At 47.0% G+C, this 23,294-nt stretch overlaps 1 protein-coding gene across 1 annotated transcript; it reads left to right on the top strand.

Annotated features, from left to right (window-relative positions):
- The first annotated feature begins 948 nt into the window (after window positions 1-948).
- On the top strand, window positions 949-21,817 carry ASB13 (ankyrin repeat and SOCS box containing 13). The gene is made up of 6 exons (XM_063133959.1): window positions 949-1,103; window positions 6,928-7,115; window positions 8,379-8,529; window positions 12,771-12,905; window positions 15,565-15,756; window positions 21,183-21,817. Exons 1-6 carry the CDS (start codon window positions 1,061-1,063, stop codon window positions 21,308-21,310), a joined length of 837 nt encoding a protein of 278 aa, XP_062990029.1. The 5' UTR covers window positions 949-1,060; the 3' UTR covers window positions 21,311-21,817.
- The last annotated feature ends 1,477 nt before the right edge of the window (window positions 21,818-23,294 follow it).

Below are 23,294 nucleotides of genomic sequence, written 5' to 3'. Positions count from 1 at the left end.
TCCAGCTGGACATCAGGAAAAACTTCCTGACTGTTAGAGCAGTACGACAATGGAATCAGTTACCTAGGGAGGTGGTGGGCTCTCCCACACTAGAGGCCTTCAAGAGGCAGCTGGACAACCATCTGTCAGGGATGCTTTAGGGTGGATTCCTGCATTGAGCAGGGGGTTGGCCTTGTAGGCCCCTTCCAACTCCAACCATCCTGGGATAAACCTTAGGTCTAGCTACGGCCTTAGATGAACAGGTTTGACCCCAGGTCGATCCTGGGATAAACCTTAGATCTAGCTAGGCCCTTAGATGAACAGGTTTGACCCCAGGACCATCCTGGGATAAAACTTAGGTCTAGCTATGACCTTAGATGAACAAGTTTGACCCCCCAGGGTGATCCTGGGATAAACCTTAGGACTAGCTACGGTCTTAGATGAACAGGTTTGACACCCCCAGGGTGATCCTGGGATAAACCTTAGGTCTCCCTACGGCGAGAGAGAGAGAGAGAGAGAGAGAGAGAGAGGGATGGATGTGGCAAAGGCAGAGGCCGAGTTCGGACGACACATTAATCAACGGTTGTCCGAACTCAGCCAGACAGACTGTAAGGCTAAGAGAGACAATGTGTTGGAAGGAAGGAAGGAAGGAAGGAAGGAAGGAGATGGAAGGATGGATGTGGGAAAGGAGAGACTGAGGCTGAGAGAGAAAATGTGTAGGAAGGAAGGAAAATGTTTGCAAGAGAAAGAAAGGCAGAACCACTGGCTTCCTCCTCCCAGGGAGACGCGCTGCGTTCTGACTCTGGCTCCCCTCCCTCCTCTTTGCAGCCGCCGCCTCCGCAGCATTGCATAACACCGGCGGCCCACAGACGGCGGAAAGAACTCCAACTCCCAGCGGCCTTTGCGACGACGCCCTGCCCTTTCGCGTCCGGCTCCCCAAGTCCCTGGATCACCGGCATCCAACAACAACAACAACAGGCCCCGCGGCGCGTGGCGAAGGCCTGCGAAGCGCGCCGCCTCTCCGTGCGCCGGCGGCGGAAGGGGGGGGCTCCTGGGACTTGTAGTTTGGGCTGGGTAAGCTATGGAGAGGGCTATGGCCAGCGGCTCCTTGCTGGGCGAGATTGGTGAGTCCAGGCTTGAAGGGGGAAGTTGGGGGGTGGGCTGGGGGGTGTTGCTAGGGGGGGTGGGGGAAAGGGGGTGGGGGACATTCAAGAAGGACGCAGACAAGTTGGAGCGTGTTCAGAGGAGGGCAATGAAGGTGACCAGGGGTCTGGAAACAAAGCCCTATGAAGAGAGACTGAAAGAACTGGGCATGTTTAGCCTGGAGAAGAGAAGGTTGAGGGGAGACATAGCACTCCTCAAATACTTAAAAGGTTGTCACACAGAGGAGGGCCAGGATCTCTTCTCGATCCTCCCAGAGTGCAGGACAAGGAATAACGGGCTCAAGTTAAAGGAAGCCAGATTCCAGATGGACATCAGGAAAAACTTCCTGACTGTTAGAGCAGTATGACAATGGAATCAGTTCCCTAGGGAGGTTGTGGGCTCTCCCACACTAGAGGCCATCAAGAGGCAGCTGGACAACCATCTGTCAGGGTTGCTTTAGGGTGGATTCCTGCATTGAGCAGGGGGTTGGACTCGATGGTCTTGTTGACCCCTTCCAACTCTGCTATTCTATGATTCTATGATTCTAAAGAAGAGGGGAGATCAGAAGCGGGCGCTTTCTCTCAGGTTACCCCTGGGGTTTAGCCTTATCATGTTGCTAGTCCTGAGTGTGGTCTCTAGAATTTTGTAGCTGGGCAATGCCACCTGAGACGCCCAGTTTCCCCCAAATTGCAACCAGCTTGATTGAAAACTGACAAACAGAGGGCGAAAACATGGAGGCAGTGACAGACTTTGTATTTCTGGGCGCAAAGATTACTGCAGACGCTGACTGCAGCCAGGAAATCAGAAGATGTTGACTTCTTGGGAGGAGAGCAATGACAAATCTTGATAAAATAGTTAAGAGCAGAGACACCACACTGACAACAAAGGTCCGCATAGTTAAAGCAATGGTATTCCCCGTAGTAACCTATGGCTGCGAGAGCTGGACCATAAGGAAAGCTGAGCGAAGGAAGATAGATGCTTTTGAACTGTGGTGTTGGAGGAAAATTCTGAGAGTGCCCTGGACTGCAAGAAGATCAAACCAGGCCAGACTCCAGGAAATAAAGCCAGACTGCTCACTTGAGGGAATGGTATTAAAGGCAAAACGGAAGTACTTTGGCCATATAATGAGAAGACAGGATACCCTGGAGAAGAGGCTGATGCAAGGGAAAGTGGAAGGCAAAAGGAAGAGGGACCGACCAAGGGCGAGATGGAGGGATGATATTCTGGAGGTGACAGGAGCTGGGGGTGGTGACGGCCGACAGAAAGTTCTGGCGTGGGCTGGTCCACGAAGTCACGAAGCTGGCTGTGAGATTATGGGAGTTGTAGTCCAACACATCTGGACAGCCTCAGCTTAGGGAAGGCAAGCCAGATGTAATTCTGATGATAGCAGAGAGGAATAATAATTTATTTATTTATTTGGATCGAGGCAAGGAACAACATTAGTACAACAATACAATGTCAATCAAATACATACAATTAAAAGAGCATAGGAAGGGTCTGTAAATATTTCCCGAGTTTGCCTGTTTAGTAGGCCATAGATGGTTTTTATCGCTGCTTGGGGAAGGGCATGATCCGGTCACGCAGTTGCATGGAAAAGATACCGCATGTTCGTAAATCTCTCCTGCTGAAATATTGGGGTGTTGGGCTGCAATTCTATGCCCCCTTAAAGGGAGTCAGCTGTATTGAACACAGTGGAACTCAGTTCCAAGTAAACATCGTAGGCATGCACGAGGGGGTGTGTGTGCCTGGGGTGCTCAGGCACACCCTAATAGCGAAAAGGAATCTCTGTGCTGGGAGCTGCACCCCCTCAGCCACAAGGCCTCTGCTGGACCTTAGGATACTTATGACTGAATATTCAATAAATGTTCACCTTTAAAAAATAATAATTCCCTGGGTGTACACCCTAATGAAATGTGCTGCCCACACTATGGTAAACATGTTAAGGATTTGGTTGCTCCCGTGCATAACTTGGTCTAGATGGAGCCCTGGGTTTCTCTATTCTCCCTGCACCAAACTTTGTACCTAATACTAGATTGCAGTCTGGGAGCTGATCATAGAATCATAGAATAGCAGAGTTGGAAGGGGCCTACAAGCCATCAAGTCCAACCCTCTGCTCAATGCAGGAATCCACCCTAAAGCATCCCTGACAGATGGGTGCCCAGCTGCCTCTTGAAGGCCTCTAGTGTGGGAGAGCCCATAACCTCCCTAGGTAACTGGTTCCATTGTCGTACTGCTCTAACAGTCAGGAAGTTTTTTCTGATGTCTAGCTGGAATCTGGCTTCCTTTAACTTGAGCCCGTTATTCGGTGTCCTGCACTCTGGGAGGATTGAGAAGAGATCCTGGCCCTCCTCTGTGTGACAACCTTTTAAGTATTTGAAGATCAATATGCCCTGGCTGCCTTTCCCATGTCTTTGTTTGGCCTTCCTCGGGTTAACAGCATGCAGTCCACGTGGCCTAAGTCCGGGGAGTGCGTGTGGTAAATATTTTCCTGCTGCAATCCTCGATGCAATTACTAGGAATGGAAGAAAGCCCCACTGAGCAAAGTGGGACTTATTTCAAAGTGAACATGCGGAGGAATCCACTGTTAACCATTTATTTTGCCCTTTTGTGCTAGCTTAAGCACTTCTTTTGCAATTGCTTGTTAACTCACCCTACCCACCTCTCTGTAGAGCTGTTGTATTTGGGGGTCACTGGAACAAACAGAATGACCCCAGGGAAGTAATGAATAGAACTGTGTACAAGTTGGGTTTTTTGGGGGTGATTCTTAATCTGTATTATCTGGGCTGTATGTATCACCAAAAACTCAACATATGCAAAAATTTGTTGACGTTGCACAATATGTTATACAAACATTGATATGAATGGTCAATATGCATTGAAGTATGACAACCCTTACACAGATGCAAGGCTCATGATATGAGATTACAACTTGGGGCGAAATATCTTATTCACCTCATTAAGCACAGACTCATATACAGGACATCGATACAAGTAAACACATGTATATAGGGTGACTATATGAAAAGGAGGACCGGGATCCTGTATCTTTAACAGTTGTATTGAAAAGGGAATTTCAGCAGGTGTCCTTTGTATATATGGGGAACCTGGTGAAATTCCCTCTTCATCACAACAGTTAAAGCTGCAGGTGCTCTGCCCTCTTTTAAATCTGGTCGCAGTATAGCTGCAGCATAGCTCCTGCAGCTTTAACTGTTGTGATGAAGAGGAAATTTCACCAGGTGCGACATGCATACAAATGACACCTGCTGCAATTCCCTTTTCAATACAACTGTTAAAGATACAGGAGCCCTGTCCTCCTTTCCATATGGTCACCTTACATGTATACAGTATTTTGAAATTCATGAACATAAACCCACATTTATCTAACACACACATCTACATTTAAACAGTAACAGATGTCCTTCTGTTTGTTCCTGTTTCGCAGTGAGGGTTCCTCCCTTTTGCGTAATACGTATTTTGGATCACTGTCTGATATTATACAAATCCGGTGTTAAGCATACAAATGTAAAACGACCATTACTTAACAGGATGTTTAATATTTACTTTCATTTCCATTTTTTGGTATTTATCTTTCCCCATATACAGAAGTAATTAAGCAATATAAAGTAATTAAGCAATATAAAAGCAATATATATATATTTCTTTGATTCTAAGATGCCATCGATTGTAAGACACACACTAATTTCAGTACCACCAACAGAAAAAAAGCTTTGATTCTAAGAAATAATAAACACACCCGCGATTCTAAGACGTGCCCCGTTTTTAGAGATGTTTATATGGGGTGGGGGAAGTGTGTCTTAGAATCGAAGAAATACGGTGTATATATGTATGTATAGTTTTTATATTGTATTTTATATCATGCTTTAATACTGTTTGTTTTATACTTTGGATGGTTTTATTTTTGTGAATCGCCCAGGGAGCTGTTATTTATTTATTTATTTATTTATTTATTACATTTTTATACCGCCCAATAGCCAAAGCTCTCTGGGCGGTTCACAAAAATTAAAACCATAATAAAACAACCAACAGTTTAAAAACACAAATACAAAATACAGTATAAAAAGCACAACCAGGATAAAACCACGCAGCAAAAATTGATATAAGATTAAAATACAGTGTTAGAACAGGAAAATTTAAATTTAAGTTAAAATTAAGTGTTAAACTACTGAGAGAATAAAAAGCCAAAGTCCAGCTTTGGCTATTGGGCAGTATAAAAATGCAATCAATCAATCGATCAATCAGAGATATCTTAAATTAGAATTTACAGTTCAATGTTACACATGTCTACTCAGAAGTAAATCCCATGGGTTTTAATGGGAGTTACTACCAGGTAAATGGATATAGGATTAAGAACATAGAAGCGGTGCTGGATCAGGCCAAAAACTCACCCGGTCCAGTATTCCGTTTGCACAGTGGCTTACTGGATGCCCACGGGGAAGACCACAAAGAGGACATGAGTGCAACAGGACCCTCCCACCCATGTTCCCCAGCAACTGGGGCACATAGGCTTACTGCCTCTAGTACTGGAGATAGCACATAGCCATCTGGACTAGTAGCCACTGGACTAATAGCCATCTGGAATGGTAGCCGTCCAAGTTGGTGGCCATCACTGCATCTTGTGGGACCAAACTCCATTGCTTAACCACGTTTTTTGTGAAGAACAATGTGTTGGGGAAGGCAGCCTTGCAGTGCATGCACGTGAAGCAGCAGCTCTCTCTCTCTCTCTCTCTCTCTGTCAACAGTTAAGGGAACAAACACTCGCTGTGCTTCAGTGCAGTTCGATGTTGTGCAGTTAACTCCAATGCAAGACTGCTGGATGTTGCAATGAATGTGGTATTCGTGGCTCAACAGTAGGGTGACCCTATGAAAAGGAGGACAGGGCTCCTGTATCTTTAACAGTTGTATCGAAAAGGGAATTTCAGCAAGTGTCATTTGTATATATGGGGAACCTGGTGAAGTTTCCTCTTCATCAAAACATTTAAAGTTGCAGATGCCCTGCCCTCTTTTAAATCTAGTCACAGTATAGCTGCAGTATAGGTCCTGCAGCTTAAAACGTTGTGCTGGAGGGAGAATTTCACCAGGTGTTGCATGCATACAAAGGACATCTGCTAAACTTCCCTTTTCTAAACTACTGTTAAAGTTACAGGAGCCCTGTCCTCCTTTTCATATGGTCACCCTACTCAAAAGGAGGTGTAACTTGCCGCCGCATTGGTTGTGCAGAGGTGAAAGGAGAGAAGCCCAAACGAAGGTGCAATCCTATGCACGTTTAGACAGGGGAAAAAAAGCCCTGCGACGCCCAGCTTTCCCCAGCCAGCCGTGGGAATTATAAGAGTTCCCCCCCCCCCTATCTAAACATGCACAAGATTGCGTCCTTAGTCTCTTGGAATCTCTGCCCAGGAGACTAAGGACGGCTTCCCTGCAACTCCTTTTCTGCCTAATTCAACAACCAACCACCCCCAGGAAATGATGTCTGTTTCTCAGTCTCACTGCTGCCCTGGCCCTGATCCATCTCTGCATCTTTGCAAGTCTCCTGTGCAGCTTGACTCTGTTTCTGCAAATAATCGTGCCCGTCCCGGTTCTGATCTTGATATGTGTGGGTGGGTGGGGTGCTGTCAAGGCCTACAGCCATGCTGGTTGGGGATTATGGGCGTTGTAGTCCATCACACCTGACACACACGCTAGGTTAGGGGAAGCTGGTACGTCGAGACTGGGTTGTTTTATTCCCCCGTGCATCTGTCTTTTCTTCTTTCCGTCCCGCTCAATAGCTTTGCTCCTTTTCCTCGCCAGGTTTTTGGGCGGAGAGGACGCCGGTTCACGAAGCAGCCCGGAGGGGAGAAATCCTGCAGCTGCAAGAGCTCATTAAGAGCGGCGCCTGCGTCAACCTGGTCACCTATGATTCCATCACGCCGCTGCATGAGGCCAGCCTGTGCGGCCAGACCCAGAGCGTGAAAATCCTCCTGGCCGCAGGGGCACAGGTGTGTCTGTGGGTGTGGGTGTGTGTGCATGGTTCAGGGTCAAGGAAAGAGCAGCATAGATTCCAAGCAACCCAAGAGCCTGCTGGGAGCAGACGAAGGGGGATACGGAAGCCAAATGAGCACCCACTAACCTGAGTTATTTCAAATCCGTATGTGAGACCTTCTCGCCTCTACAGCCCCCCTGGCCCACGAGAGCTAGGGCAGCATGGGGGCTAAGAGACTAGGCGGCCGCAGAGAAGCTGCCGTCTTTCGACACCCATCTGTAATATGGAGATAACAACCGGCCTGCCTTGCAGGCTGGTTGTGAAGATTCCAACGTTTACCCTGCGGATTCTGCTTTTTTTCTAGGAGCTGAGCTGCTCAGCTGATCGGACCCAGAGGCCTCTCTGATTGGATGAGCAGCAGGCTGCTGAGCCAATCATGGACAGAGGCCTTTCTGATAGGCTGGAGTGCTGGGCTGAAAACAACAGAATGAAATTTAATAGGGATAAATGCCAAGTTCTACATTTAGGAAATAGAAACCAAAGGCACAGTTACAAGATGGGGGATACTTGGCTCAGCTATACTACAAACGAGAAGGATCTTGGAATTGTTGTAGATCACAAGCTGAATATCAGCCAACAGTGTGATATGGCTGCAAGAAAGGCAAATGCTCTTTGGGGCTGCATTAATAGAAGTATAGCTTCCAAGTCACGTGAGGTACTGGTTCCTCTCTATTCGGCCCTGGTTAGGCCTCATCTAGAGTATTGCGTCCAGTTCTGGGCTCTACAATTCAAGAAGGACACAGACAAGCTGGAGCGTGTTCAGAGGAGGGCAACCAGGATGATCAGGGGTCTGGAAACAAAGGCCTATGAAGAGAGACTGAAAGAACTGGGCATGTTGAGCCTGGAGAAGAGAAGATTGAGGGGAGACATGAGAGCACTCTTCAAAGACTTAAAAGGTTGTCACACAGAAGAGGGCCAGGATCTCTTCTCGATCCTCCCAGAGTGCAGGACACGGAAAAATGGGCTCAAGTTAAAGGAAGCCAGATTCCAGCTGGTCGTCAGGAAAAACTTCCTGACTGTTAGAGCAGTACGACAATGGAACCAGTTACCTAGGGAGGTTGTGGGCTCTCCCACACTAGAGGCCTTCAAGAGGCAGCTGGACAACCATCTGTCAGGGATGCTTTAGGGTGGATTCCCGCATTGAGCAGGGGTTTGGACTTGATGGCCTTGTAGGCCCCTTCCCACTCTGCTATTCTATGATTCTACTATTATGTCACAGGTGGATGCCAGAAACATAGACGGCAGCACGCCCCTCTGCGACGCCTGTGCCTCTGGGAGCCTAGAGTGTGTGAAAGTCCTGCTCTCACATGGGGCCAAGGTTAACCCTCCGCTCTACACGGCGTCTCCCCTCCACGAGGCCTGCATGAATGGTAAGCCGACAGCACCCACAGTAGCATTCAGCTGCCTCAACAGCGCTGTACTCCAATCGCTCTCTGAGGACCACTTTATGTTATTAAAATCCATCTTAGAGTAATACCCTTTTTAGGCCAAACAAAAGCTTGCCAAAAAATTAAAATAAAATGTGTAAGCTTTTTTGATTACCAGATCTCTTCATCAGGCAAGATGTTACAAAAAAGCAGGTTGCATGGCTCCGTTACAGGGAGGCAGTGTGGTGTAGTGGTTGGAGCGCTGGACTGGGGAGAATTGGGTTCTAGTTCTCACTTGGCCTGAAACCCACTGGGTGACTTCGGGCCAGGTACCAGGCACTGATTCTCAGCCTAACCTGCCTCACAGGGTTGTTGTTGTGAGGGAAAAAACAAAAAGGAGGACGAGGCATCCCTCCTTGGGCTCCTTGGAGGAAAGGAAGGGATATACTGTATTTCTTCGATTCTAAGGCACACTTTTCCCCCCATATAAACATCTCTAAAAACGGGGCACGTCTTAGAATTGCGGGTGCCATTATTATTCTTAGAATCAAAGCTTTTTTTCTGTTGGTGGTACTGAAATTAGTGTGCGTCTTACACTCGATGGTGTCTTAGAATCGAAGAAATACGGTAAATACAAATACATTAACAATAGAAAAGCAATTTTTGTTACACTTTATCTCATTTCCCCCCTCTTTTTATCTCTTTGCCTATATCCACGCCTTTTTTCCTCTCTGCGATTCCACAGGTCTCCAGTTCCTCTGAGTCCCTTTTCATCCTTCAGACTTTACTTTTTTGCTCTGCCTCACACACACACACACCCGGTGCACAAAGAGATTTCACCTTCCTGAAAATTCATTATAAACTTTAAATTTTTTCTCTTTGCCTCTTATCGCTCGGCTTGAAATCTAGCTGTGTCTCTAATGAACACCGATGCCCCAAAACCTAACATGTAATTTTAAGGCTGTGTTTAGCTTCGGCTATGGAGCGGGATATAAATTTAATAAATAAATACATATGTTTAAAAATTAAATAAATAAATTTTGTTTATCTGACTTATGTATAAATCTCCCCATGGCCCACTGGGTGCTAAAGGTGATTTGCAAGACTCAGGTAAAACAGCAATAAAAGCAGAATCAAACTCATACATTATAGCAATAAAATAATTTATTTATTTATTTACAATATTTATATACCACTCCCCATTCAGAATTTCGGAGCGGTGGACAAAATAAAATAGAAGAAAAGCAGAAGAAAAGCACATTAGAAGTACATTTTTAAAGAAACAAAGTGCTCTTCGCAATCCCTTTGTGTTTTAACTACCTTCAGGGATTTCGTGTCATCAGCAAACTCTGCCACTTCACTGCTCACTCCTAATTCCAGATTGGTGTCCCGACGCCCTTCTCCTGCCATGTGTCCTCCTGCCCTCTCCCGGGGTCCCTGCATCAGGGTTTCCCAAGAACATCCTTACCTACACCCTCGCAACACTCATTCCCCCGTTCAGACCTCCTCTCAGCCATGTACCCCACACTCACCCAACAATCACCCTTAACAGAACAGCACAACCGCAGTTCTCGCTTGTGGTAACCAGCCGCCGGTCACATACGGACATGCAGGAGGCAGATAATTTGGGACCGCTGCCTGCGCCACGTTTCTGAGGGCCCGTGAGCAAGACATCCGAAAGCCTCCTCCCTCCGTGCCGGCCCGGCCCGTGACAATTAATCCCTTCTCAAGGCTAGAGAAAGGCAGCGTTTCTCTCGTGCTCAGAAAGGGCTGCCCCTTTCTCTGTTCCCTTTTGCTTCTCTGTGCCAGGAGGTCCAATAAGGGTAGGGGGGTGGGACTTGGGGGAGAGGCGGAGTTTGAGGGCCCTTGCCCCTTGATGTCATCCATACCCCTGCGGGGTGGAACAATATCCACCCCTGGTCTCCCGAGGGAAGGGGTTCCGGAATCGGGGTGCTGTTACAAAAAAGGCCCTGTTTTGAATTCCCACCAACCTGACCTCTCTAGGTGGCGAGACGTATTACAGGCCCTCCGATGACAATTTGAAAATAGGATTCGTCCCTTATTTACACACGAGGTTTTCTGGAGACTTGCAGAACTGCGGGCATGTTTAGGAACAGATCCCATGGAGGATGTGGGTAGTCGCATAATGGCTGCTGTGAGGGCCTTGCTAGTCAAGAGATGTGTGTTACAGGGGGAGAAATAGTGAGCCTAGAGGCTGAGAGGGAGGGAGAAACGGAAGGAGTTGCTTCCTGGCCTGCCCAATCTGCTGCATTCAGACAACACGATAGTCAATGGTGGGATAATAATTAGGGTTGTGCACCTCCTACCCGAACCGCTTCGGAACCCGATCCAGACCTTTTGGATCGGGCCCGAATCACTTCGGGTCGATCCGAACCTCCCCCAATCTGCTCCGGAACTGGGCTTCGGAGGTCTGGTTTGGCCTGCTCCGCTTCGAATCCGGGGATCCGTAACGGAGCGGAGCACACCCCTAATAATAATCAACTCGACCGTTGTTTATGTAGGGGTTATTTCCCAGACGACGTGATAATAATCAACCGTGGTGTGGATTAGGGTTAACGCTGAGTTGACTACTAGTCCACGCTGAGTTGACTCACTCATCCCCCGCCCTCTCTCCCTTCTCAGTCCTCCCACTAGTATCCCAGCAGCCATTGCTGCCCAAAATCATATCCAACCAGCTGGACTAGAGCGGCAGCCACCGTTTCGACCACTCTTGCTTTGCGACTCTGTGGCTGATGAAATAACCTACGATGGCCAAGGAAGGAACCGACGGTGCCCTCCACACAACACGATAACCGATGGCGGGTTAAATAACCAACAGTTGTCTATTTATAGAAGTATAACTTCCAAATCGCGTGAGGTCCTGGTTCCTCTCTATTCAGCCCTGGTTAGGTCTCCTCTAGAGTATTGCGTCCAGTTCTGGGCTCCACAATTCAAGAAGGACGCAGACAAGCTGGAGCATGTTCAGGGGAGGGCAACCAGGATGATCAGGCGTCTGGAAACAAAGCCCTATGAAGAGAGACTGAAAGAACTGGGCATATTTAGCCTGGAGAAGAGAAGATTTATTTATTTATTTGTTTATTTATTACATTTCTATACCGCCCAATAGCCGAAGCTCTCTGGGCGGTTCACGAAAATTAAAACCATAATAAAACAACCAACAGCTTAAAAGCACAATTACAAAATACAGTATAAAAAGCACAACCAGGATAAAACCACGCAACAAAATTGATATAAGATTAAAATGCAGAGTTAGAACAGTAAAATTTAAATTTAAGTTAAAATTAAGTGTTAAAATACTGAGAGAATAAAAAGGTCTTCAGCTGGCGACGAAAGCAGTACAGTGTAGGTGCCAGGCGGACCTCTCTGGAGAGCTCATTCCACAACCGGGGTGCCACAGGGGAGAAAGCCCTCCGGGAGACATGATAGCACTCTTCAAAAACTTAAAAGGTTGTCACACAGAGGAGGGCCAGGATCTCTTCTCGATCCTCCCAGAGTGCAGGACATGGAATAACGGGCTCAAGTTAAAGGAAGCCAGATTCCGGCTGGACATCAGGAAAAACATCCTGATTGTTAGAGCAGTACGACAATGGAATCAGTTCCCTAGGGAGGTGGTGGGCTCTCCCACCCTAGAGGCCTTTAAGAGGCAGCTGGACAGCCATCTGTCAGGGATGCTTTAGGGTGGATTCCTGCATTGAGCAGGGGGTTGGACTCGATGGCCTTGTAGGCCCCTTCCAACTCTGCTATTCTATGATTCTATTTAAACCACCATTGGTTATGATCTCTCTCAATCTCTCCCTCCACTCGCAGCCTCTAGCCTCGCTATTTCTCTCCCCAACCCCTTCCTTCGTTCTTTCTCTCTTTTCCCTGACCCCAGCCCTCTTCTGCCTCTCCAATTCCTAGCGCCTAGCCTTGCACTTCCTATTCTACTCACCCCTTTATTTTCCTGTTTCTTTCACTCCCAGCCTCTAGCCTCGATCTTTCTCTCTCTTCTACCTTTCCCCCTTGCTTTCCCTTCCAGCCCACTGCACAGCTGATCAGCGGCAGGCTCAGGAAAAGGAAGAACCTGTCGTCCCCTAATATTTTTCTATCTTTGTAATTAAAATAAATGCTTTTGAAGGGAGCAGGGAGAAAAGGGCTGTGTGGGCACTACATTCCGGACCCCTGTTCGAGACAATCTCAGTGTTCTCTGTTGATTTGGCCACCTCTGTTCTGTTTTTTTTAAGGCAGTGCCGAGTGCGTCCGTCTGCTGATCTGCGTCGGCGCTAACCTGGAGGCCCACGATTGCCACTTCGGGACTCCTTTGCACTTGGCATGCGCCAGAGAGCACCTGGATTGCGTGAAGATATTGCTCAACGCAGGTGTGGGAAACATGCACCCTGGTTTCCATATTGTGGGGTATCCTGTTTATGTGTATCCCAATGTCTTAGGATGGGTAGCAACCAGGCCTGTGTCATGTACAAGAGGGCAGTGATCTGAAAGGTGCAAGATGAGCCATGTAACACATTGAAAAATGGCCTCCTGCCACGGGGGTGTTGAACCTCAGGCCCGTGGGCCGAACCTGGCCCACTTGGAATTCTAATCGGGCCCTCCGGCATTCCGTAGATGGCCACGCCCCATTGCCCTGGCCCCACCAACTCTCTCATGACTGTCAATTATTTGGTGGTTTTCTGGCTTTTGCATGGTTCCCCCCCCCATTCTAAAATGTTGAAATGTCTCCCCTTAGTTACTGGCACTCAGAGTTTTAAGCTAAAATAGGCTGGCATTTTGGCCACACCTCTTTTCCTTCGGCCCCACCCATCCCTGGAATGTGCCCCCCCTTTCCCCGAGACCTTGTCTGAAATTGAATTCAGCCCTTGGCCTGAAAGAGGTTTGATACCCCGTCTGACCAGGTTAACTCCCGGCTTTTGAATGCGAGGTCCAGCAGAAAAGTCTTGCATGGCTGGACAACAAAGAGCCCTGAGATTTCAGGATCCAGCAGGCGAGGGAAGAACGTTTTCATGAGCTGTGTAGTCAGTAAGAATATAAGAGGAGCCCTGCTGGATCAGACCAAGGGTCCATCTAGTCCAACACTCTGTTCACACAGTGGCCAACCAGCTGTCAACCAGGGACCCAGCTGGAGCGTGTTCAGAGGAGGGCAACCAGGATGATCAGGGGTCTGGAAACAAAGCCCTATGAGGAGAGACTGAAAGAACTGGGCAGGTTTAGCCTGGAGAAGAGAAGATTGAGGGGAGACGTGATAGCACTCTTCAAATACTTGAAAGGTTGTCACACAGAGGTGGGCCAGGATCTCTTCTCGATCCTCCCAGAGTGCAGGACACGGAATAACAGGCTCAAGTTAAAGGAAGCCAGATTCCAGCTGGACATCAGGAAAAACTTCCTGACTGTTAGAGCAGTACGACAATATAATCAGTTGCCTGGTGAGGTTGTGGGCTCTCCCACACTAGAGGCCTTCAAGAGGCAGCTGGACAACCATCTGTCAGGGATGCTTTAGGGTGGATTCCTGCCTTGAGCAGGGGGTTGGACTCGATGGCCTTGTAGGCCCCTTCCAACTCTGCTATTCTATGATTCTATGATTCTATGACCCACAAGCAGGATATGGTGCAACAGCGCCCTCCCGCCCATGTTCCCCAGCAACTGGGGCACACAGGCTTACTACCTCTGATACTGGCGATAGCACACAACCATCAGGGCTAGTAGCCATGGATAGCCTTCTCCTCCAGGAATTGATCCAACCCCCTTTTAAAGCCATCCAAATTGGTAGCCACCACTACATCTTCTGGTAGTGAGTTCCATAATTTACTATGCGCTGTGTGAAGAAGTCCTTCCTTTTATTTGTCCTGGATCTCCCACCAATGGCCAATATCCATTTCAAGTTGCCCAAAGACCTGCCTTCCCCAACCTGGGCTTCATCCTGAGGAGCACGGGAGGAAAGCGCATTGCTCTTATTCTCTGCAGTAGGATGAAATCAGCTCTTCACCTACAGCGTTATACAGCAGAGCTGGCCGTCCCTAAAACCCGGAAAACATACTTCCGGGTGGGGCGGGGCGGATGTAATAGTTCCCACCCCCTCCCCCCATTATGCCCACTGTTCTGAGAAGAAGCAGAAATTCCAAGTTATCCAGCACAGGATCTGAAAGGAGCATCTGAACATTTGCGCAGGGAGCTTTTATCCTTTACTTCGCTGACGCACAGCTGTGCGTCTCCAGTTCATAAAAATAGGGATCTGCTGCGTTCCCAGACCGTTTGCTCTAATGGGGCGAAATTGGGAGGGGGTGCTCTCATAGGGAGGGCACCCCCCATTTCACCCCATTAAAGCAAACTGTCAGGGAGCACAGCAGATCCCTGTTTTTATAAACTGGAGATGCACAGCTGTGCATCAGCAAAGTAAAGGATAAAAGCTCCCTGCACAAATGCGCAGTTTTGGACATAAATTGGGGTGAGTTAACGCAGTATCAGAGAAGTTAATTAGCACAACCCTGCCCGGCTTCCGGCAACCAGTCAGGGGTTGCCATCCGCCCCCGGCTCAACCCTGGAGCAAGGTCACACAGCGGAAGGGCCGTGGTGACCTCACTTTAAAGAAAAAGTTAAGTGTAAGTTCCCGACGTTTTTACCGCGCAGCTTTGACGAAAAGCCCGGCGATGGCTGCGTGGTGGTGGCTGCATCATATAACTGACACAGCGCCACTGCGCAGCTTAGAAGACGTATAGACAGCCCCCTGGAGTTTTCCAGATGTATTGGACTGCAGCTCCCACAATTCCCACCCAACTCCCAGGATTCCTGACTATTGGACATGCTGTCCGGGGCTGATGGGACTTGAACATTTGGAGGGCACCCAGTTGGGGAAGGGTGATTAACCCCATATTCCCATAAACTGATGGGAAACCAACCTCGCGTCACGGCGTAGGTTGAAATTCGTCCGCAAAGCCACAGGGACCACTGGCGACTTCGGGTTCTTCTGACTTGTACCCATCTCACTTTGTCGACCGTCTCTCTCTTATTTTTTGTCCGTGCCATCAGGGGCCAACGTGAATGCCGCCAAACTTCACGAGACAGCCCTCCATCACGCCGCCAAGGTGAAAAACGCTGATCTGGTGGAGATGCTGGTCGAGTTCGGGGGAAACATTTATGCCCGGGACAACCGGGGCAAGAAACCTTCGGACTATACCTGGAGCAACAGCCAAGCGGCCAAGTGCTTTGAGCATTACGAAAGTGAGTGAGGGTCCTGCTGTTGTCTCTCGGTGGCTGAGCATGGCAGCCCCTTCCTCCCACTACCTTTTCCCTATTTGTCACGTGCCGATGTGCATTCCTCTGTTGCAATTTCTTGAGACTTTCTAAAGAGCCATCAATGAATGCATATAGGAGATAACTTTTATCAATGGTTATTAGTCCTGACAGCTGTATATTGGGGGAGCATCCTTGGGTTTAAGATCAGCCGGGGAGGTTTTTTCATAGAATCATAGAATCATAGAATAGCAGAGTTGGAAGGGGCCTACAAGGCCATCGAGTCCAACCCCCTGCTCAATGCAGGAATCCACCCTAAAGCATCCCTGACAGATGGTGGTCCAGCTGCCTCTTGAAGGCCTCGAGTGTGGGAGAGCCCACAACCTCCCTAGGTAACTGATTCCATTGTCGTACTGCTCTAACAGTCAGGAAGATTTTCCTGATGTCCAGCCAGAATCTGGCTTCCTGTAACTTGAGCCCGTTATTCCGTGTCCTGCACACTGGGATGATTGAGAAGAGATCCTGGTCCTCCTCTGTGTGACAACCTTTTAAGTCTTTGAAGAGTGCTCTCATGTCTCCCCTGAATCTTCTCTTCTCCAGGCTAAACAGGCCCAGTTCTTTCAGTCTCTCTTCATAGGGCTTTGTTTCCAGACCCTGATCATCCTGGTTGCCCTCCTCTGAACACGCTCCAGCTTGTCTGCGTCATTCTTGAATTGTGGAGCCCAGAACTGGATGCAATACTCTAGATGAGGCCTAACCAGGGCTGAATAGAGAGGAACCAGGACCTCACGCGATTTGGAAGCTCTACTTCTATTAATGCAGCCCATTGTGGTGCTCTTGAAGAATGCAGCTCGTGGGGCAGGGCCTTTTCATTGGTGGCACCCTGGCAATGGAATTATCTACTGGTAGAGAATTATGACAAAATATTGGGAAATCCATGGTCCCAGATATCCCGGGGAAAGCCCCTGGTCGTCTCAGGTTCCCCCCGGGATACCCCCTGCGTCATATGGATGCACACAGGGACAACCTAGAGATAACCCTGTGAAATCTGGCAGGTGTAGACGTGCCCTAGATCCGCAGTCTTCAACTGGTGGGTCGTGCGATCAGCCCAGATGGGTCACGGCAAAGCTGTGGGTGAACACCCTCTAACCGTAAACAGAAAAAACCAAATAAACACAAAAACTGTTAATTAGATGTATATATATATATATCTTGTTCTCATTGGCAAGTTATGTTACACTGCCTCAAACTATGTAAACATATTGTTTTTAAATCATAACCTATCACATCAATGTACTATTGCATGTCCTATCTCCAATTTAAACAAAATACTTATGGCCAATTATCCAATTTAAAACAAAATACTTATGGCCAATTATTCTATTTCAAAAGTATGTATATGTGTGTGTATATTGGTGGCGTGTAACATATACATTAGTAATGCTCACGATAAAGTACATTAATATAATGAAAACAATTTTACAGCGTTTGGTAATGACATTCATGTAATGAAAACAATTATGCAGCATGTTGTAGTTCAGTAACAACAGGAGTCCGGTACATTTAACCTGTTTTGCCAGGAATGCTTCCTCAGGACACGCTATATAGAACATAAAAAAATATTATTTATTTATTTATTTATTTATTACATTTTTATACCGCCCAATAGCCAAAGTTCTCTGGGCGATTCACAAAAATTAAAACCATAATAAAGCAACCAACAGGTTAAAAACACAAATACAAAATACAGTATAAAAAGCACAACCAGGATAAAACCACAGAGCAAATATTGATATAAGATTAAAATACAGAGTTAGAACAGTAAAAATTAAATTTAAGTTAAAATTAAGTGTAAAAATACTAAGAGAATAAAAAGGTCTTCAGCTGGCGATAAAAAGAGTACAGTGTAGGCGCCAGGCGGACCTCTCTGGGGAGCTCATTCCACAGCTGGGGTGCCACAGCGGATAAGGCCCTCCTCCTAGTAGCCACCTGCCTCACTTTCTCTGGCAGGGGCTCACAGAGAAGGGCCCCTGTAGATGATCTTAAGGTCCGGGCAGATATATATGGGAGGAGGCGTTCCTTCAAATAACTTGGCTCCAAACTGTTTAGGGCTTTGAATGTTAGTACCTGCACTTTGAATCGGGCCCGGACCTGGACTGGCAGCCAATGAAGCTGGAAAAGGACTGGCGTGATGTGGTCTCGTTGGCCAGTCCCTGTTAGTAAATGGCTGCCCTGTTTTGTACCAGTGGAAGTTTCCGGACCATTTTCAAAGGCAGCCCCACGTATAACGCATTGCAGAAATCCAAACGAGAGGTTATCAGAGCATGGTAGCTAGGTTATCTCCATCCAGATAAGGGCGCAGTTGGTATATCAGCCTCAGCTGATAAAAGGTGCTCTTTGCCACTGAGTTCACCTGTGCTTCAAGTGACAGTTCTGGATCCAAGAGCACCCCCAAACTACGGACCCGATCCTTTAGGGGGAGTGCAACCCCATCCAGGACAGGGCAAACATCACCTCGCCGGACAGATGAACCACCCGCTAACAGTCCCTCCATCTTGTCTGGATTAAGTCTCAGTTTGTTAGCCCTCATCCAGTCCATTACCGTGCCCAGGCACTGGTTCAGAACAGCCACTGCCTCACCTGGGTTTGATGAAAAGGAAAGGTAGAGCTGGGTATCATCCGCATATTGATGACACCTCAGTCCACATCTCCGGATAACCTCCCCCAGCGGCTTCATGTATATGTTAAACATCATAGGGGATAAGATAACATATAGAATAACCATTACTTACATAGTATTTAAGACCAGCATTTCTCCTTAACTTTCTTATTGAAAGCAAGTGAACTAACAGAAGTATCTGGCATTGTAACTATAGTAAGGGAGGCAGTGGTGGTGAAAATGTAAACCAAAGGAACCCAAAAGGCGACCACCGTAGAAACGAAATAAACCCAACGAAATAAATCGTCATTCAAAAATTATACACACTTCTTTATTCTAGAATAACTGTTTTCAATACAATACTAATACAAGTCTACAACAATCCACTATCACATCAGTGTAGCATTTCATTACATATCAATAGCATTCAATTGTAAATTAACAATCATTTCAAACCAGATTTAAACAGTCATTGCATGGAAATCCGACCCGCAGACATCAGACGCCATCACCTGATCACATAAATCGGTAAAACGTATTTCGTTTCGTCACATCGTTTTCTGTTTCTCAGTGTGACGAAGCCAAATACGTTTTACTGATCTTGATATAATACCGGAAGATGGTCTCACCTTGAAAAATTTAATAAAGAGAGATTGGGTGAGTTTTTCCACTGCCTGTTGGCGACTACTTAGACCGACGTTTTCGAAGAAGATACTTCGAAACAAGGAATAACATGAACTTTGTTGACTAAATTTGGTCTTAATACATTGTTTATGTGATTAGTGCCTGGTGTCTATGGGTCGGATTTCAATGCAATGACTGTTTAAATCTGGTTTGAAATTATTGTTAATTTACAATTGAATGCTATACTGACATGTACCGTATTTCTTCGATTGTAAGACACCATCGATTGTAAGACACACACTAATTTCAGTACCACCAACAGAAAAAAAAGCTTTGATTCTAAGAAATAATAAAGAAAAGCTTTGATTCTAAGAAATAATAAATGAAAGAACTGGGCATGTTTAGCCTGGAGAAGAAAAGATTGAGGGGAGACATGATAGCACTCTTCAAAGACTTAAAAGGTTGTCACACAGAGGAGGGCCAGGATCTCTTCTCGATCCTCCCAGAGTGCAGGACACGGAATAATGGGCTCAAGTTAAAGGAAGCCAGATTCCGGCTGGACATCAGGAAAAACTTCCTGACTGTTAGAGCAGTACGACAATGGAATCAGTTACCTAGGGAGGTTGTGGGCTCTCCCACACTAGAGGCCTTCAAGAGGCAGCTGGACAACCATCTGTCAGAGATGCTTTAGGGTGGATTCCTGCATTGAGCAGGGGGTTGGACTCGATGGCCTTGGAGGCCCCTTCCAACTCTACTATTCTATGATTCTATAAACGCACCTGCGATTCTAAGATGCACCCTGTTTTTAGAGATGTTTATATGGGGGGAAAAGTGCATCTTAGAATCGAAGAAATACGGTAATGAAATGCCACACTGATGTGATAGTGGATTGTTGTAGACTTGTATTAGTATTGTATTGAAAACAGTTATTCTTGTATAAATAAGTGTGTGTAATTTTTGAATGACGATTTATTTCGTTGGGTTTATTTTGTTTCTACAGCGGTCGCCTTTTGGGTTCCTTTGGTTTGTATCTGGCATTGTGGCATTGTCGAAGTGGGTCCCATGTTGCAGGTTGGCAGTCCAAGATGGTTCAACTGGTTCTGGATGGGGTTGCACTCCCCCTGAAAGAGCAGGTTCGTAGCTTGGGGGTTCTCCTAGAACCATCTTTGTCACTTGGGGCTCAGGTGGCCTCGGTGGCACAGAGTACTTTCTACCAACTTTGGTTGGTGGCCCAGCTACGCCCCTATCTGGACAGGGATAACCTAGCTTCAGTTGTCCATACTTTGGTAACTTCCAAATTAGATTACTGCAATACCCTCTACATGGGGCTGCCTTTGAAGACGGTCCGGAAGCTGCAGCTTGTGCAAAAGGCAGCGGCCAGATTGATAGCTGGAACAGGGAGATTTGAGCATATGACACCGATTCAGGCCTGCTTGCATTGGCTGCTTTTATGTTTCCGAGCCCAATTCAAGGTGCTGGTTTTGACCTATAAAGCCTTACACTGCTTGGGACTGCAATACTTGATGGAACGCCTCTCCCGACATGAACCTACCCATACACTGCGCTCAACATCTAAGGTCCTCCTCCAAGTGCCTACTCCAAGGGAAGCTCAGAGAATGGCTCCAAGGGAGAGGGCCTTTTCGGTGGTTGCCCCCCGACTGTGGAATGATCTCCCCGATGAGGCTCGCCTGGCGCCAACATTGTTATCTTTTCGGCGCCAGGTCAAGACTTTTCTCTTCTCCCAGGCATTTTAACAGCATTTAACAATGTTAAGTTTGTCTTTAACGAACCCCAGAATTGTTGTTTTTAAATGGATACTGTTGTTTTTATATTGTTTTTTATGGTTTTTATGGTTTTTAAATTTTGTATACTTTTAATGTTTACCATTTTTAATTGTTGTAAACCGCCCAGAGAGCTTCGGCTGTTGGGCGGTATATAAATGTAATAAAATAAATAAATAAATAAATAAGATGGATCTTAGGTCTGAATCAGTTGAAGACCACTGACTGGACGAGACAGCCCGTTGGCCTGATCCAGCACTGCTCTTAAGTTCTGATTTTTTTTAAAAAAGGAAGTTCTGCCTCCTTTCTCCTCCACCGCACCTCACCCATTTTATTTTCCTCCCCTGCAGAAACTCCGCTGTGCTTGTCCCAGCTCTGCCGGCTGAGCCTGAGGAGAGCCCTTGGCCGGCAAGCCCTGGAGAAAATCTCCAAGCTCCACATTCCTCTGCGATTAATCGACTTCCTCTCCTATAACTGATCGACCCGGGAAGGTGCCGCTCCAGGGTGCCACCAAGCCCGTGCCACGCAAGGCCGTTCTCGTCACGCTGATCTCAGGCAACTCTTCAGAAATGGTTTTAATTTAAAGGATGTAAATAGTATTTATGAGAAATCTGCCGTCTGATGCCGGACAGGCGGGGTCTTCTCCTTCGCAGCCTGTTCCCGTAATAGCTCTTAATATTCTTATGGTGCTGTCCTGAACACGCAAAGCGCCCGCGCGCACGCCTTGCAAGAACCCCATGCAGAATAATTTCCCCGCTGTTCCCGTTTCGGAGGCGCCGCGCTTGCGTCAGAATGGAGGTGAACGTGGGCGCACCGGTTCACAGCTCCGGCTCTTAACTGTTTACGCTTCACCAGCATCCAGAGCGCCCCAAAGGAGGTACGGCAACACCAGCGTGAAAAAGGATTCGGCGTTTTGTGGTTTCTTAGCACTCATGTTCTGGCTAGATGCCACCAATAGGCGGTGAAATATATCATTTACCATGTGTGCATGTGGTCAGTTATTTTCTGTCCCGTTACGATCTCTCATTGAATAGGTTTTGCAGGTTTTAGAAGTGCTCTCAAAACCTGCAGTGATGCAAAGATTTTAAATATAACGTATTTAGATCCGTCATTGTCACTTGAGGCTCAGGTGACCTCAGTGGCAGGGAGTGCCTTCTACAAACTCCAGTTGGTGGCCCAGCTACGCCCCTATCTGGACAGGGATAACCTGGCTTCAGCTGTCCATGCTCTGGTAACCTCCAAGTTAGATTACTGCAATGTACTCTACGTAGGACTGCCTTTGAAGACGGTTCAGAAGCTGCAGCTCGTGCAAAATGCAGCGGCCAGATTGATTTCAGGAACCAGAAGGTTCGACCATATAACACCTGCTCTGGTCCTCTTGCACTGGCTGCCTGTATGTTTCCGAGCCCAATTCAAGGTGCTGTTTTTGACCTATAAAGCCTTACACGGCTTGGGACCACAATACCTGACGGAACACCTCTCCCGACGTGAATATACCCGGTCACTACATTCAACATCTAAGGTCCTCCTCCGGGTGCCTACTCCGAGAGAGGCTCGGAGTGTGGCAACGAGGGACAGGGCCTTTTCAGTGGTGGCCCCCAGACTGTGGAACGAACTCCCTGATGAGGCTCGCCTGGCGCCAACGCTGCTATCTTTCCAGCACCAGGTTAAGACTTTCTTCTTTATCCAGGCATAGGGCGGCACTTCTTAATCACCCACATGTTTATTTTTAACGGTTTTTAATGCTTCATGTACGTATGTTCTCTGTTTTAGAATTTTAAATTTTGTATACTGGTTTTTATCTCATTTTAGAATTTCTGTAAACCGCCCAGAGAGCTCTAGCTATGGGGGCGGTATATAAATGTAATAAATAAATAAATAAATTTAAAACAACAGAAAATTAAAGACTAAAATGCCTGGGGAAATGAGATCTTCACCTGGCACCGAAAAGAGCACAATGTTGGGTGCCAGGTGAGCCTCTCTGGGAAGCTTATTCCACAGCAGGGGTGCCACAACAGTAAAGGCCCTCCTCTTAGTAGCCATCCACCTGACAGTATTTCTTTTGGCAGGAACTCTCGGAGAAGGACTGCTGAAGATTATTTTAGGGTCCAGGCATGAATATATGGGAAGACTTCAGGCAATGTAGCCCTAATCTGAAAAATAAATTGGTGGAGAACAGTTCCCTGTACATTCCACTGAAATTATTATTATTATTATTATTATTATTATTATTATTATTATTATTATTATTATTATTTAATAGAATCATAGAATAGCAGAGTTGGAAGGGGCCTACAAGGCCATCAAGTCCAACCCCCTGCTCAATGCAGGAATCCACCCTAAAGCATCCCTGACAGATGGTTGTCCAGCTGCCTCTTGAAGGCCTCTAGCGTGGGAGAGCCCACAACCTCCCTAGGTAACTGATTCCATTGTCACACTGCTCTAACAGTCAGGAAGTTTTT

This window comes from Elgaria multicarinata, chromosome 9 (genome assembly GCF_023053635.1).
Source record: "Elgaria multicarinata webbii isolate HBS135686 ecotype San Diego chromosome 9, rElgMul1.1.pri, whole genome shotgun sequence".
NCBI classification, from domain to species: Eukaryota; Metazoa; Chordata; class Lepidosauria; order Squamata; family Anguidae; genus Elgaria; species Elgaria multicarinata.
This window is presented reverse-complemented; position numbering and strand designations above follow the sequence as displayed.

Bases quoted from the DNA above. Each gene is read 5' to 3' on its own strand.
- ASB13 (XM_063133959.1), top strand. From the start codon at position 1,061: ATGGAGAGGGCTATGGCCAGCGGCTCCTTGCTGGGCGAGATTG. The intron at 7,116-8,378 runs GTGTGTCTGTGG...ATTATGTCACAG, and splicing joins TCCTGGCCGCAGGGGCACAG to GTGGATGCCAGAAACATAGA. The intron at 12,906-15,564 runs GTGTGGGAAACA...CCGTGCCATCAG, and splicing joins GAAGATATTGCTCAACGCAG to GGGCCAACGTGAATGCCGCC.